This window comes from Chelonoidis abingdonii, chromosome 10, assembly GCF_003597395.2.
Source record: "Chelonoidis abingdonii isolate Lonesome George chromosome 10, CheloAbing_2.0, whole genome shotgun sequence".
NCBI classification, from domain to species: domain Eukaryota; kingdom Metazoa; phylum Chordata; order Testudines; family Testudinidae; genus Chelonoidis; species Chelonoidis abingdonii.
The window spans coordinates 41,773,973-41,787,953 of record NC_133778.1 but is presented as its reverse complement, the minus strand read 5'-3'; the positions used below and the strand labels follow the sequence as shown (position 1 = coordinate 41,787,953).

Below are 13,981 nucleotides of genomic sequence, written 5' to 3'. Positions count from 1 at the left end.
CCCTAGCCTCTGTTTGTCAGAGGGTGGTGATGGACGGCAGGAGAGAGATCACTTGATCATTACCTGTTAGGTTCACTCCCTGTGGGGGACCTGGCATTGGCCACTGTCGGTAGATAGGATACTGGGCTGGATGGACCTATGGTCTGACCCAGTATAGCCATTCTTATGTTCTTAAGCCTTAAATAAAGTAACATGATTGAATAATCATTGCCAGTGTGACTGCTTGTATATGTTAACTCATAAAAATATAAGCATAAGCCCTGGAAACTTTCATTCTAAAAATAAGATTTAAACTGGGAGCTAAACAAAACACAATTGCATTATTTAACTTGGATTATTTAATTGTGTTTATTAACTTTAATTCCCCAAGCAATAAAACCTGAAAGACTCTGCTCATATATTTTCACTTCCATGGTTCACATTTCACCTTTATTTTGTTAACATTTCTACAGGTATGACCTTCAGCACTTTTCATGACTATTTTACAGTTGAAACTCAGTGTTAAAATTGAGGTGAATCTTTCACATAGTTTAGTTTGCAAGCAATGAACAATATTTTTGCATGCATTCCTTTTGTTTACTCTGGCTTTTGTAATCTAGTGTTATATGGAGAAGCTCTTTATTCTCTTTGGAAAGGTCAGTGCTGGCTACTCTCCTTAGAGTAGTTGCAGACCACTAGATTTAGTAAAAGAAATTAAATTAAAATTTCAAGTTGTTCTGTTCAAATTCCAATATTGTAGTGTCTGAGTGCCTTCTAGTAATGCATTAAGGGATGTGACTAGCTGTCATTAGTTTCTTTCTTTCCCCTATTTTTCCTAAGCAGGAAATATAGTTTTTAGTTTGTCTACTATTGTCAAGGCTGAATCCCCACTCTGTCACTCCAAGTGCAGAAGGTGAGGGCCCCCAGGGATTTTAAAGGAGCAGTTCCAAAAATTAAGAACCCAAAATAGCTTTCTTGGGGGTAAGTTTAAAGATTACATGCAAACAAAAGCATCTGAGGTTAGCACACAGGAGAACCACAAGCCAAAAGAAATAAACCTATTTGCATCTAATTAACCACGCCCTGTCCAATGAGTTTTTTCTAGGTAAGGAAGATGAATTTGTATACCTGGTTAAGCCTTACAAAGCATTCCTGCATATAGCATTGCTGCTCCATGTTTCCTTCTTGGGACAATAACAGACAAAGGGAAAGTTTCTTTCCTAATTTTAAAAGGTCTAGCCTTCCCATTGGCTCTTTTGGTCAGGTGCCCACTCATTTTCTTTTACCTGTGGGCTTGTTAATCCTTTACAGGTAAAGCAAGCAGAGAACAGACACCAAGAGGGATTCTACCACTAACTGGCTGGGTAGGTGTCCATCAAAGGGAGCTACTCTTCCACACCCACTTCATTTATCACACTGGGCAGGGCCAGTGCAACCACTAGGCGAAATAGACAGTCGCCTAGGGCTCCAAGTGGTTGGGGACACCAAAAAGCGGCGTCATGGCTCCGCAAGGAGGAGCCACCTTATGGAGGATGGGAGAGCCAGAGTGTTGGCTTCCAGGGGCGGGAGCCCCAGCCATGGAGGAGCCGGCACAGTGCAGCGGGGGCAGCAGCCCTGCAAAGATCGCGGCGCTACTAGCGGGGAGATACTATGCCCCCCCAGCCCTCCTTCCCAGCGCCCCACGCCCGGGGGGCTCCTGCAGGCTGCTCCAGGACGGGCAGTGGCGGCGGCCGCTCCCACTGCCGGAAGCCGCAGAGCCCGAACGTGGCAAAGGGGGAGCCAGGGCGCACACCGGGGCCACCGCCCACATGCATCCGGTGCAGAAGCCCCCGGGTGGGTGCTGGCCACAGCCCAGGCAGGTGCGCCCTCCGGCACCCCCCGCACTGTGTGTCCCACATGGGCAGTGGGAGGTTGAGAGCCATGACGTGGGGAGCTCTCCGCATGCCCAGGCCAAGCCCTCAGAGCGCCTCTACCCGTGAGGAGAGGATCCCACCGCAGCAGGTTACAAGCCCCCTGGGGCAGTTAACCTTGCTGCGTCTGCACCCTTCGCTGTTTGCGGTGTTCGGCTGAGCAGCGCCTGGGCGCGTTGCAGGACAGGCTGATTCGGGCCCTGGCAGGTGCTGCGGCGATGCTCGCTGCGTGGACCACTGCGCGGGATGGTGAAAGCCACGTCCTAGCGTAGCTTCCCTCTGCTTGGCTGCGTGTCACTGAACTGCTCGCCCGGGAAAGCTGCAGCGGCCCCAGGCCCTGCCCCGGCAGGAGCCCTACCCCACAGTCCGGCCGGCTGCTGCCCCCCTGCGCCCGGCGGAGCGGGGCGCTGGTGTCTCGCGGGGGCGCGGTGACCTTGAGGAGGGGGCGCTGCCGGGCCTAGAGGGAGAGGAGACACTTGAGACACCGACACGGGTCGGGAGCTGCCCCTGTCAGCCGCGTCCCGTGGGCAGGCCGCGGCGGCAGCCTCTCTCCCGAATGTGATCAAGGGGCCGCTGCCGCTGCCTGACTCCGGCCCCAGCCCAGCCTCCCGCCGCCTCAGACAGAGCAGTAAGTAGCGCGCGGCGGTCTCGGCCCGCGAGCTGGGCGGGCAGCGCTGCTGGGGCGCGAGGCGTTACCCCGCCCGCGCTGCGAGCCGACAGCGCCACCCTGCGCGGGCAGGTTCCTGTCCAGCCGCCGCCCGGCCCCCCGTGTGGTCTGAGAGCGGCACGTGGCTGCTGGGGCGCTTTGCTGGCAGCCTCCCCGCTGTCGATGGCCGAGGGTCCTCGCGGCCTTCCCCTGCGGTATCCAGGCTCTGTCGCCGGGGGGCTCCGGCAGGCTGGCCGCGGGGGTGGACGGGCGCTGCTGATCCAGCGTGCGCAGCAGCAGCGCGGCCTTCCCCGCCGTGCTCCTCTAACCCGGAGCAGGAGAAGCCCAGCCCAGCTGTCGTGTCGGGACTTCAGGCTGAGCCCGCGAGTGACTGAGGCTGCTGCACCGGGACCCTTTTGTGCTAGTGGGCTGAGCCATAAGGAGCTGGCACCCAGTGCTGCAAGGCTCCACGACCCCTTTGAGTTCCCCGCGCGCCCAGTTTCCACTCCACCCGGGGGCTGTGCGATACTCTTCATTGGCGCTTCCCCCGTCGTTTTAGTACTGAAACAGGCAGCAGCTCTCCTGCAATGCGCTGGAGTTGGACATTTGGTCTCTATGCAGCTTGGACTCCACAGGGAGATAGATTTAAAATGTTAAGATATATGGGTTCCAGGTATCTCTTCACGTGCCATATTTGCGCCGTGAGAGGTCTGGTTTTCTGTGCGCATTCTGGCAGTATGAAGTCAAATATTTTCAGTAGTACAATACAGCAAAGTCTGACACAGACCCATTATTAGAAAGAGGAAAGGAGACTCATCCATATGCATCGAGTTTACTATTGTCCCCCTGGATGTGGCTAAATATGTATAAAGCCATGAATAAAACCTTATTTGAAAATGCGTGTGATTTTGCTTAGTGAGTGGGAAATATTTTGCCTTTGGGACTGCGGCATTGATACAATGTACACGGACAATTAACACATTCAGCGCTGACTACCCAAGGCAATTTGCATAACTGAAAACTGCCCCCTTTTGTTTGACTTTATTCCAGCGATGGCTCTGATCGGAGAAGAGGACTACACCTATATTTACAACGATCTTTCTCACCCTGTGGATTTCCTGCAGGCTTTCAGAACATTTTACCGGGATGGCTTATTTACTGACATTACTCTTCTGTGTGCTTCTGGTGTGATCTTCCTTTGCCACAAAGCTGTTTTAGCTGCTTGTAGCAATTATTTTAAGGCAATGTTCACAGCTGACCTGAAAGAAAAATCTAAAAATCAGATCAAACTTCCTGGGGTCAGCCACACTATATTGGACTCTCTTGTGAATTATGCATACACGTCACAAATCCAAATAACAGAGAAAAATGTTCAAAGTCTCCTCCAAGCTGCCGATCTGCTCCAGTTTGTGTCAGTAAAGAAAGCCTGTGAGCAGTTTCTGGTAAGGCATGTAGATACTGTCAACTGCATAGGGATGCACTCCTTTGCAGAGTATCACCTTTGTTCAGAGCTAGAGAAAGAATCTAGGAGGATATTGTTATCAAGATTTGAAGAAGTGTGGAGGCATGAAGAATTTCTGGATATCAGCTGTGAGAAACTCCTGTTTATTCTCTCCAGAGACAATCTCAATGTTTGGAAAGAAGAGGCAGCCATAGAACCTGTAGCTAAATGGATAGCATATGATGTGGAGAAAAGAATTGAATACATTTTTGATCTACTGAACTGCCTCAAAATAGATTTAAATGAAATATATTTAAGATCAGCCTTAAGCTTACGAAAGAAACACCAGCTTAATGAAAACAAGATAAGGTCTCTGATATCCAGTGCATTAAACACCAACCCAAAAGACATTTCCAGAAGGCCCACAGCAGCTATGTATGTGATTGGAGGATATTACTGGCATCCTTTATCAGAAGTCCATGTGTGGGATCCTTTAACTAATGCTTGGATACAGGGAACAGACATGCCTGATTACACAAGGGAGAGCTATGGGGTCACTAGTTTGGGACCCAACATTTATGTAACGGGGGGCTATAGAAGCGACAACATAGAAGCCCTTGATATTGTGTGGATATATAACAGTGAAACTGACCAATGGACAGAAGGCTGCCCCATGCTTAATGCAAGGTACTATCACTGTGCAGTTACCTTGGGCGGCTGTGTCTATGCTTTAGGGGGCTACAGAAAAGGGGCTCCAGCACAAGAAGCAGAATTCTATGATCCTTTAATAAAGAAATGGATTCCCATTGCAAACATGATCAAAGGTATGTAACCTTTCTTATGGTTGCCTCAGTGTCTGTCCTTTCTCACTTGCCACTTGTAAACTCTACAGCCACATTTAGGGCAAACAGCTCCACAGAAGTATCAAGCCCATTGAAGTAAATGGGAGTTTTTCCATTAACTTTAATGGGTTTTGGTTCAGGTCTTTATTAGCCAAACCACTTGAAACATCCAAACATCTAAAATCTGTACAGTATTGTATCCAACAACACTAATGTAAATTTACAGTAGTATGTTCAGTTTAATGTTAACTGCTCTTGAGCAAAATTTCTGTATAAGGTATAGAAAAGTCACTATACAATTTCAGCCCTTCTGATGCTGAATGGACCTTCAGAAAGTGACTTGTGGAACCAGAAGCTAGTTCCAATAAAATTATCATAATATTTGTATTCAGATTGTACTCTAATGAAAATATCATTTAACTGTAGCGCCAATGGATGGTAATTACTTTGTATCCAAACAGCAGTTAAGTTCTATCTGATAAAAACTTCTGATCAGAATAACAAATTACAGGTATCACAATGTTTACAGTTGTGATCCATTTCTTTATAGCCATATTTCCATCATTTATAACTTCTGTTTAATGTAATTTTATAACACCTCTGTGCATTATCAGTCCAGGGCTTTTAATTAGATCCTTGATGGGAAGATGAAAAGTGCCAGCAATTTATTCTACAGATTGAAAAACATTTGATTTGCTTAGTTATTTTTAAATTTTGAATTTGAACTACTGCAAATAGTAAAGTGTATTAACTTGTTATCAAAGATAATGCAAGTAAAAAAAATCTGAATTAAATCACTGCATAATTTTTTTTAAAATTACATATTCTCTCTTTTATAAGCAGTCTGTAAAATACAAAACACCTAGAAAATGGATAATGACAATGTTAAAAATCAGTAAAATTCATACTGCTCATGCAACCATTACTCAGATGTCCATATCTTTTACTATAAACCATTATTCTTCTTGATCTACTTTATTGCTAATTTATAAAGGAGTAGAATATTTGAATTATACTATACACTATTTTTTCTGTTTTGTATAGGTGTTTTCTCTCTTGTGTTTTAGAAGCTTAAAATCATATAATTTCCTTGCTGATTTTTGCCTATATTTATTTGGCAAGCATTCATTTTTGTTACTATTTTTTTAATGGAGATAAAGTTGACACTCCAACTCCCTTGTTTGTACAACAGCATCATTAATGATGTCACTCAGAGGATTAAAACAGTAAAAATGATTCTGTGAGTTGTTGAGTAACCTCAATTCCCATTGAAGATTTTCTTGGTAAAGAAATTATTTTAAAAAGGTATTTAGAATTCTCTGTGAAATTAAAATAATTTTAAAATAAGTTAAATTTCCATCCTAATCTTGACAGTGCTTCTTTAATGTATGCAGTGTTTTTGTAGCCATGTGGGTCCCAAGATATTAGAGAGAAGGTGGGTGAGGTAATATTTTTTATTGGACCAACTTCTGTTGGTGAGAGAGACAAGCTGTGATACTCTTAGTATCTTTACCAGGCCTGAAGGAGAGCTCTGTGTAACTTGAAAGCTTGTCTCTCTCACCAACAGAAGTTGGTCCAATAAAAGATATTACCTCACCCACCTTGTCAGTGTTACTTTAAGTACTGCAAAAGAGGTACCTAAAATCTAAAGATTACACATAGCTTTTGTGTGATCTGAAAAGATGGATTGATATTGATTAATATGCAATAAAATTTGTAAGAAGCTTTACTGTTTTAGTTTACTTTGCCTTATATTGACAAGATAAGGTGTCATAAGAGTTCTCTCTGGTGCTTTTATTACACATTCATTTAAATACCTGGAAGAATAATTTTATACTAAAATATTAATTAACAAGTAACTTCAACTTTGTGTTATTGATGGAAGTGGCAGTGAGTATTCTGCAGAATCTGAAAGTGTGCTGTGAATTTTATACTATAAATAGGTGTTGGAAATGCCACAGCCTGTGTCCTGTGTGATGTCATCTATGTAATTGGAGGCCACTATGGTTACAGGGGAAGCTGCACCTATGACAAAATTCAGAGCTACCATTCAGGTAGCAATGAATGGAGAATAGTCACTACAAGTCCACATCCAGGTAAACAGAAACACTTCCCTACGGAATATAGAATTTGACTTTGGTTACTTCTAGTTGGAAGCTTTAATGATCTTTGTCATTGCTTTAGATAATGTTCTTTTTTAAAGAGAATAAGCTTCAAGTGGTGCAATGCATTCTAAATCGCTGTAAGGTTAATAGCTAGAAAAATATTTGATCAGTAAGCCAGCAAATAAATGTTTTATGTTAATATAGTATGAAAAGTTATTATTATTATAAAGTTGTTTGCTATGTTGTAGCTGTGCTGGTCTCAGGAAATGAGTGAGACAAGGTAGGTAAAGTAGTATCTTTGCTTCCTTCCCCAAACCTGAAAAAGAGCTCTGTGTAGCTCCAAAGCTTGTACCTTCCACGAACAGAAGCCAGACCAATAAAAAAGTATTACCTTATCTATCGTGTCTCTCTAAAAATATTATAGAAAGGGAAAATAAGAGTCACATTCAGAGAAAACATTCTAAATGTATGACCAAAATCACCTTTTAATCCACATTTTGAATTGTTTTCTATGTACAGTTTGGGAGGGGAACATATGAGTTTTATGTTTTAAAGATTTGTTTTACAGAACTTTTAACAATATTTTAAAATAAGTGTCCTGAGTGTACTGAAATGTAGGTGAAGTGTTATTTCATTATTCTTATTTTTATTTTTGTTTTCTTGTGTGCATTTGCATTTTTATGACTGTGAAGTTTAATAGGGTGTTAGCATTAAAGACAATATAGAAGATAAATGATTGTTTTAGCAATCCCTAATGCATACATTCAGTAGCAGCATAACTTGGTTGTTAATTACTATAAAAACGCTTTGTTGGAGAAGGTGCTCCTGGTCATGTTTTCATTTTCAGCCTTTCCAGCATGTACTTCATGATGACAGCTGTGTACTCATGTTATACACAACTTTGCTGGAGTGGAGTGGAGTTTTATAGTCTCCTGCCAACCAAAAACTTCCACCCCCAATGAGTGGTGGTAGCTTTGCAGGCAGGAGAGCTCTCCTGCCAACAAAGCTCTGTTCTCACTGGCGCTTTTTGTTGGCAAAACTTTTGTCATTTGGGGTGTGTTTTTTTTTTCACACGACTGAATGACAAAAGTTTTGTTGTTCAGGTTCCAGTGTAGACAAAGTCTTAGGCTTTGTCAATACTTAAAATGCTACAACTGTGCAGCTGCATCGCTGTCTCACGTCAGTGTAGACACTATCTATACCAATGGGAGGGGCTCTCTCATCAGTGTAGGCAATCCCTCTCCCTAAGAGGTAGTAGCAAGGTTGATGGAAGAATTCATCCATTGACCTAGCACTGTCTACACAGGGACTTACGTCGACTTAACTATGCTCCTTAGGGGTGTGGATTTTTCACATCTCTGAGCTAGGTAGTTATGTTGACTTAATTTTCTAGTGTAGACCAGGCCTTAGTTCATTTCAGAAATGTATTAAGCATATAATTAATGTATTGCTATTTTATATATTACTAAGGAAGGACTATATTATCAATACAGTACACTATTTCCTAGAAACTCCATCCCCTTTTGGGCATTTGACAAGGATGGTTTACATGGATTGCTGGCTGGCAGAATAGAAAGTCTCAAGCAGATTTTGCTCTAGAATCTACATATTAATTTTAAAAAGTAAACTTTAATTCTAGCTCTATTGGTTGCAGAGATCATGCACAATGCAACCAACTATTGTCTTGAGTCTGCATAAAGAAAGACTGCAACACTAGGGAAATTGAGATTGACAAAAAAGGTAAGAAGATTTTGACTCAGGAACAGGACACAATATATGGAAGGTGTAAACCCTAATAGGGAAGAGGATGATGCATTTAAATGGAATGAGAAGTAATAACACCTAGTTCTTACATAGCACCTTTCATTAGTAGATCTCAAAGCATTTCACAAAGGAGGTCAGTATGATTATCCCCATTTTACAGAGGGGGGGACTGAACCACAGAGAGGTGAAGTGAGTTGTCCAGGATCACCCAGTAGGTCAGTAGCTGAGCTTGGAATAGAGTCTAGGTCTCCTGAGTTCTTGTAATGGAATGGAATGAAATTAATAGCAAGAAATTCTTGACAGTTACATTGATTTTTTGACTGTGGAATAGTCTGCTACAGAAGTGGTGGAAGCCTCAACATATAGGGCAATCTAATCTAGATTGGATAAAGGACAAGAAAATTAACTGAAGGGAACAATTCTTCCTGGAAAGAGAGAGAGTAGATTTCCCTCTCTGCTTCCTATGTTCAGGTATGTAATTCTTTTAAAAGTCCCTCTTTAACCACTGGTTATAATGTATGTCGCTTATATGATCCCCTTAATCTTTCTGAGACCAGACACAGCAGAAGTTGTTGAGATTTTTCAGAACCTGATCTGATCCAAAACCAATTTAAGTCAATGGAGAATTTCCCATTGACCTGAATAGACTTTTGAAAAAAGAACCCAGTGTGACTGATATTGTAACCAAATGCAGTATTTTTGGGGGGGGATATAGTGTATGAAGTTTATGAATGTTTTATATATCATCGTGGGCCAGAGACTGTTTGCAGCTCCTTTGAAGGAGGGTTTGTACAGCTCCTGCAGGAATTGAAAAGAGTGGGGGATGATTACTAACAGTTTCTGTTTGCAAACAGCTCCATAGAAGTATCAGTCCCTGTGCATATACTGCTTCAGGCTGGGTTTTCCAGAGACTACAAAATAAAGAAAGGGCTTTTGGTAGAGCTTGAACTGAACTGGGGGGCTTCCTTTTGATTCAGCAAATGGACAGGACCTTCTGTCCAAAGAAAGACCCAACTCTTGCTGAAGTGTTGAAAGGGATGTTGGCCTACCAGGCTTCCAATTTGGAGGATGGGTGATTTCTGAAGTGTGTAGGAGCTCTTATTATTTTTATGCTTTCTCTGTAATGCTTTTTTATCTTAAGAATAAATGTACTTTGCTGAGAAAGTTATGTGGTAACTTGTAACAGCTGACAATGCACTGTTCACAGCCTTTGGAGAAGAGGCAATATACAGGGGCTGGCCCATAGGCAGACAGGCTTGTAGGGCAGACATGGGCAAACTACGGCCTGCAGGCCACATCCAGCCCATGGGATCATCCTGCCTGGCCCCTGAGCTCCTGGCCAGGGAGCCTAGTCCCTGGCCCCTTCCCCGCTGTCCCCCGCAGCCACAATGCTGCGTGGGTCACACTCTGGCCCACTGCTCCCGCTGGGCAGTGTTGGGAGCACAGCTGGCTCTGGCCGGGTGTTGTGGCTGTGAGGTCCTGCTGCTGGTAAGGGGGCAGGGAGCAGTAGGGCTGGGTAAGTGAGTGGTGGGTCCTGGGGGCAGTCAGGGAGGATGGGGTGGTTGGATGGGGTGGAGGTTCGGGGCGGGCAGTCAGGGGATGGGGAACAGGGAGGGAGTGGGAGTCCCGGGGGGCCTGTGAGGGGGCAGGGATGTGGATAGGGGGTTGGGAGGACAGTCAGGGGATAGGGAGCAGGGGGGGTTGGATAAGGGGGTGGGATCCTGGGGGGCAGTTGGGGCCAGAGGGTCCTGGGGGGTGGTGGTCAGGGGATGAGGAGCAGAGGGCAGTTGGATAAGGGATGGAAGTCCTGGGGGGTGGGGTTGTGGACCACAGAGGGGGAATACAGATGCAGTTACTCTGAAATTGTGACACAGAGTCTATCATATGGAGCTTCAGTTTCACCAACTACATAGTACTGCTTGTTTGTTTTATTATTCTAAATTAAACTATTTTCCCTTTCTTTCTGAAGAATATGGATTGTGTTCCATTGCCTTACAAAACAAGCTCTATCTTGTGGGTGGACAAACCGCAATCGCTGACTGCTATGACCCAGAACATAATGAATGGAGGCAGATGGCACATACGATGGAAAGAAGGATGGAATGCGGTGCAGTTGTCATGAATGGATGCATCTATGTAACAGGAGGATATTCTTATTCAAAAGGAACATATCTGCAGAGTATTGAGAAATATGATCCTGAGCTTAATAAATGGGAAGTAGTCGGCAATCTTCCCAGTGCTATGCGTTCACATGGTTGTGTCTGTGTGTACAATGTCTAACACAATCTGAATATCATATGTCTGTTGCAAGAGATAAGCAAGTACAGTATCTGTACTAGTTCAGATTACCTCTTCAGCAATGTATTTAATACAACCCATTACTCACATTTAATATAAATCTGTATACAAACCAGTATTTATTAAAATTCACTTTATATAATATAAATGCTGTGACAATACTTTCAAAATAAATTCACCAGTTATTGTTTGTCATAAAGGTTTACAAATCATCTTTACAAAATATACTTCCTGTGGACATATAAGGAGTAATGTAAAAAGACTAATTTGTATTAATTAACCACTGGAGGGAACCATGCTCAAGGTTTTTGTCACATTGCTAAGAGGACTAAAAAACAAAAGATTTTGCACTTCTATGGACTACTTGGTTTTCAGGTGAAATGTTTAATAATTTGAATGTGGCTATTAACACTTATTGTTTAGTGACTGTCACAAGGTGATTGACTTGTTAGGATATTTTGCTAGTCCGCTTTCAAATCCCCATACAAAACACAGATAGAAGGCGTTTACCCTAGTGCTCTAGAAGTAAAATAATGCTCTATGATATTAAAGATTGAAGTGTGAGACATGTGGTCATTCCTTTATTCCTGTATTGAAAAGGCACTTAGGGAGCAATGGGAGAGGGCCTCACATTGCTCCACAATGACCTCCTCTCAAGCTGATTCAGGAATATTGTTGATTGACTCCAGATAATACTATATCCTTGATTGCAGGATTGGTTAAGATACATGTCTTTTAGAGTGGAAAAGACTGGCAGGGAAGCTAATGGACCCTTTGAGGTACAAACACCTCTGGTACAGACTAGAAAAACAGAATTATATTTTATATAATTGTTTTCACACCAGGATCTCCAAAAGCACTAAACATGATTTAGTGAGTGAGGCAAACACAGTAGCTACAGGAACTCAGCAAAAAATTTAGAGATAGAATACTGACCAGGACACTGGATTTATCCATTACTCCTTTCAGAAGTGTGATCTGTGATCTTTACTTCTGCCTGGAGAGCTGTCTGAGATGAGCAGAAAAAAGATCATTTTAACTATCCAATATTGCCTTGTGATCTCTACAATGCAGCAAGGTAGTTTCAACACAGCATAAGGTACAGGTACAATCCAGGTGAAAGATTTGAACTCATGACCTTCTGACTCAGACATCGTCAGTCTTTTTATAAATGTTTTGAGGTATAAAATGTGCCCTGTCACATCTCAGGGAGCATATACAAGATGCACCTTTTGTTAAATTGCAGTTGGTTGACTGTTGATCATTTCTTCAGAAGTTTTTATGGTGTGCTGTTACTTTTAACATGGGGAGTTTAATTTTGCTTCTTTTCCCCTGTCATGCACCGAGATGTCATGATAATAATGTATACAATAATTTAAATAAATACACACCTACCTCACAGGGTAATTATTATACCCTCTTTTGTTTTGTTTTTAAGTATCACCACTGTAGTATCTGGACACCTTACAAAAGAGATACTATATCCTTTAGTAAAAATAAATCTGCCCACTCCTTTAAAGCCACTGTCTTATAGTGAGAGTTGTCAGGGATCTACCACTGGTTGTTGAAGGAAACACCTGCATAAACAGGCTTTGATGATATGAAATAGATGGAAGGTAAAAAGTAGAAAAATATTCTCCTTATTTACAAACAATTGTAAGTATATTCTAGGAGATTTCAGAGCATATATGCCTCAAATTTGTAATTATTTTCCCTCTAATCTGTAAAAATTTTGAATTATTTTTTTTGCTACCCTTTTATATCATCCTACTCTGTTTATTGCATTAAGCACTAGTAAGCATGTTGCACTAAACTCCAAGTTTCAATTTAAAACAATAGATTTATTTACTTTTGTCTTGGTGTTTGCAAACTTCCCATTCTGAGGCTCGTGCGCATGTAGGTAATTGTGAGCTGTGCTTATTTAAAGCCTGGTGGAAAGTTATTGAATGATTTTAATATTGTTTGCTTAAAGAAAATAAAATATAAAGAACCCTTAACAACTGAACTGTCTAGTGCTTTTGGAAAGGCTTGCTAAACAGGTTAGTACAAAGTAGAGTGAAAGGCAAAGACATTAGGAAAAAGCTTATGCATGAGAAGACATAAATCTGCTATGAGTTCATTTCTGCCCCCTATTTTCTTCTCTCCTATTTGAAATTATTCTCCAAGAGAATTTTTTTAAAAAGTTAAGTGAAAGATTAAAGAGCAATATTACTACAGCATAAAGTAGCATCACAGGATGGCTGGCTCCAGAAAAAGTGCTCCCAATTTGGACAATTAAGAGGGTGGACTGCAGTAGCACCTGAGGGTTATAAAAGATCAGGGCAGTTCAGCAGCAGAATGAGACTCAGTGAGGGAAATGGAGCTTAGGGAGTCAGAATGGAGTGGCTCACTTAAGGGCAGGTGAGAGGAGGGGAGCTATAAGTCATCAGTGTCTTTGCATAAGGTGTTTCTTGGGGGAAAGTAGGAAAGCAGTAAGAGGGTTTTGCTGGCTGTTATCCCCAAGTCAGAGAATTAGATGAGAGGGCTGAATGCCAGAAAGCAGCAAGGGGCAGTTGCCTGCTGGCTCTATGCTGGAGACTGAAGGCAGTGAAGGAGTTCATCAGCTCACTGCTCCAGAGCTGGACCCAGAAGAACTCTGAGATGGCCAGAGGGAGTGAGAGATGCTCCTAGCAGAGAGGATGTGAGGGTTTCTGCTAGGATAAATGGGGTGGTACTTCAGGTGGAAGGGCTGGGATGACTGTCCTAGTGCAAGGATAAGAGAGGATTGTGCTGGTGTGTGGTGTGAGTTCCCAGGGCTGTATGTTTCATGTGCTGTTTGGACTATGGTGGGGGAATTCTGGACTATCAAAAGGTTGATTATAGCAGTTTTTTCAGTCACCCAATGCAATTGACTTTAATATTAATAGATTTAATATTAATCTGAGAGCCATTACACCACTAAAACAGAAACAAGACTTCAGACTATTCTTTTGATGTGTATGTACAATCAGAAGAAA

At 42.6% G+C, this 13,981-nt stretch overlaps 1 protein-coding gene across 1 annotated transcript; it reads left to right on the top strand.

Annotated features, from left to right (window-relative positions):
• The first annotated feature begins 3,426 nt into the window (after nucleotides 1–3,426).
• KLHL23 (kelch like family member 23) lies at nucleotides 3,427–12,978 on the top strand. Its single transcript, XM_032771090.2, has 3 exons — nucleotides 3,427–4,800; nucleotides 6,762–6,914; nucleotides 10,657–12,978. Exons 1-3 carry the CDS (start codon nucleotides 3,588–3,590, stop codon nucleotides 10,965–10,967), a joined length of 1,677 nt encoding a protein of 558 aa, XP_032626981.1. The 5' UTR covers nucleotides 3,427–3,587; the 3' UTR covers nucleotides 10,968–12,978.
• The last annotated feature ends 1,003 nt before the right edge of the window (nucleotides 12,979–13,981 follow it).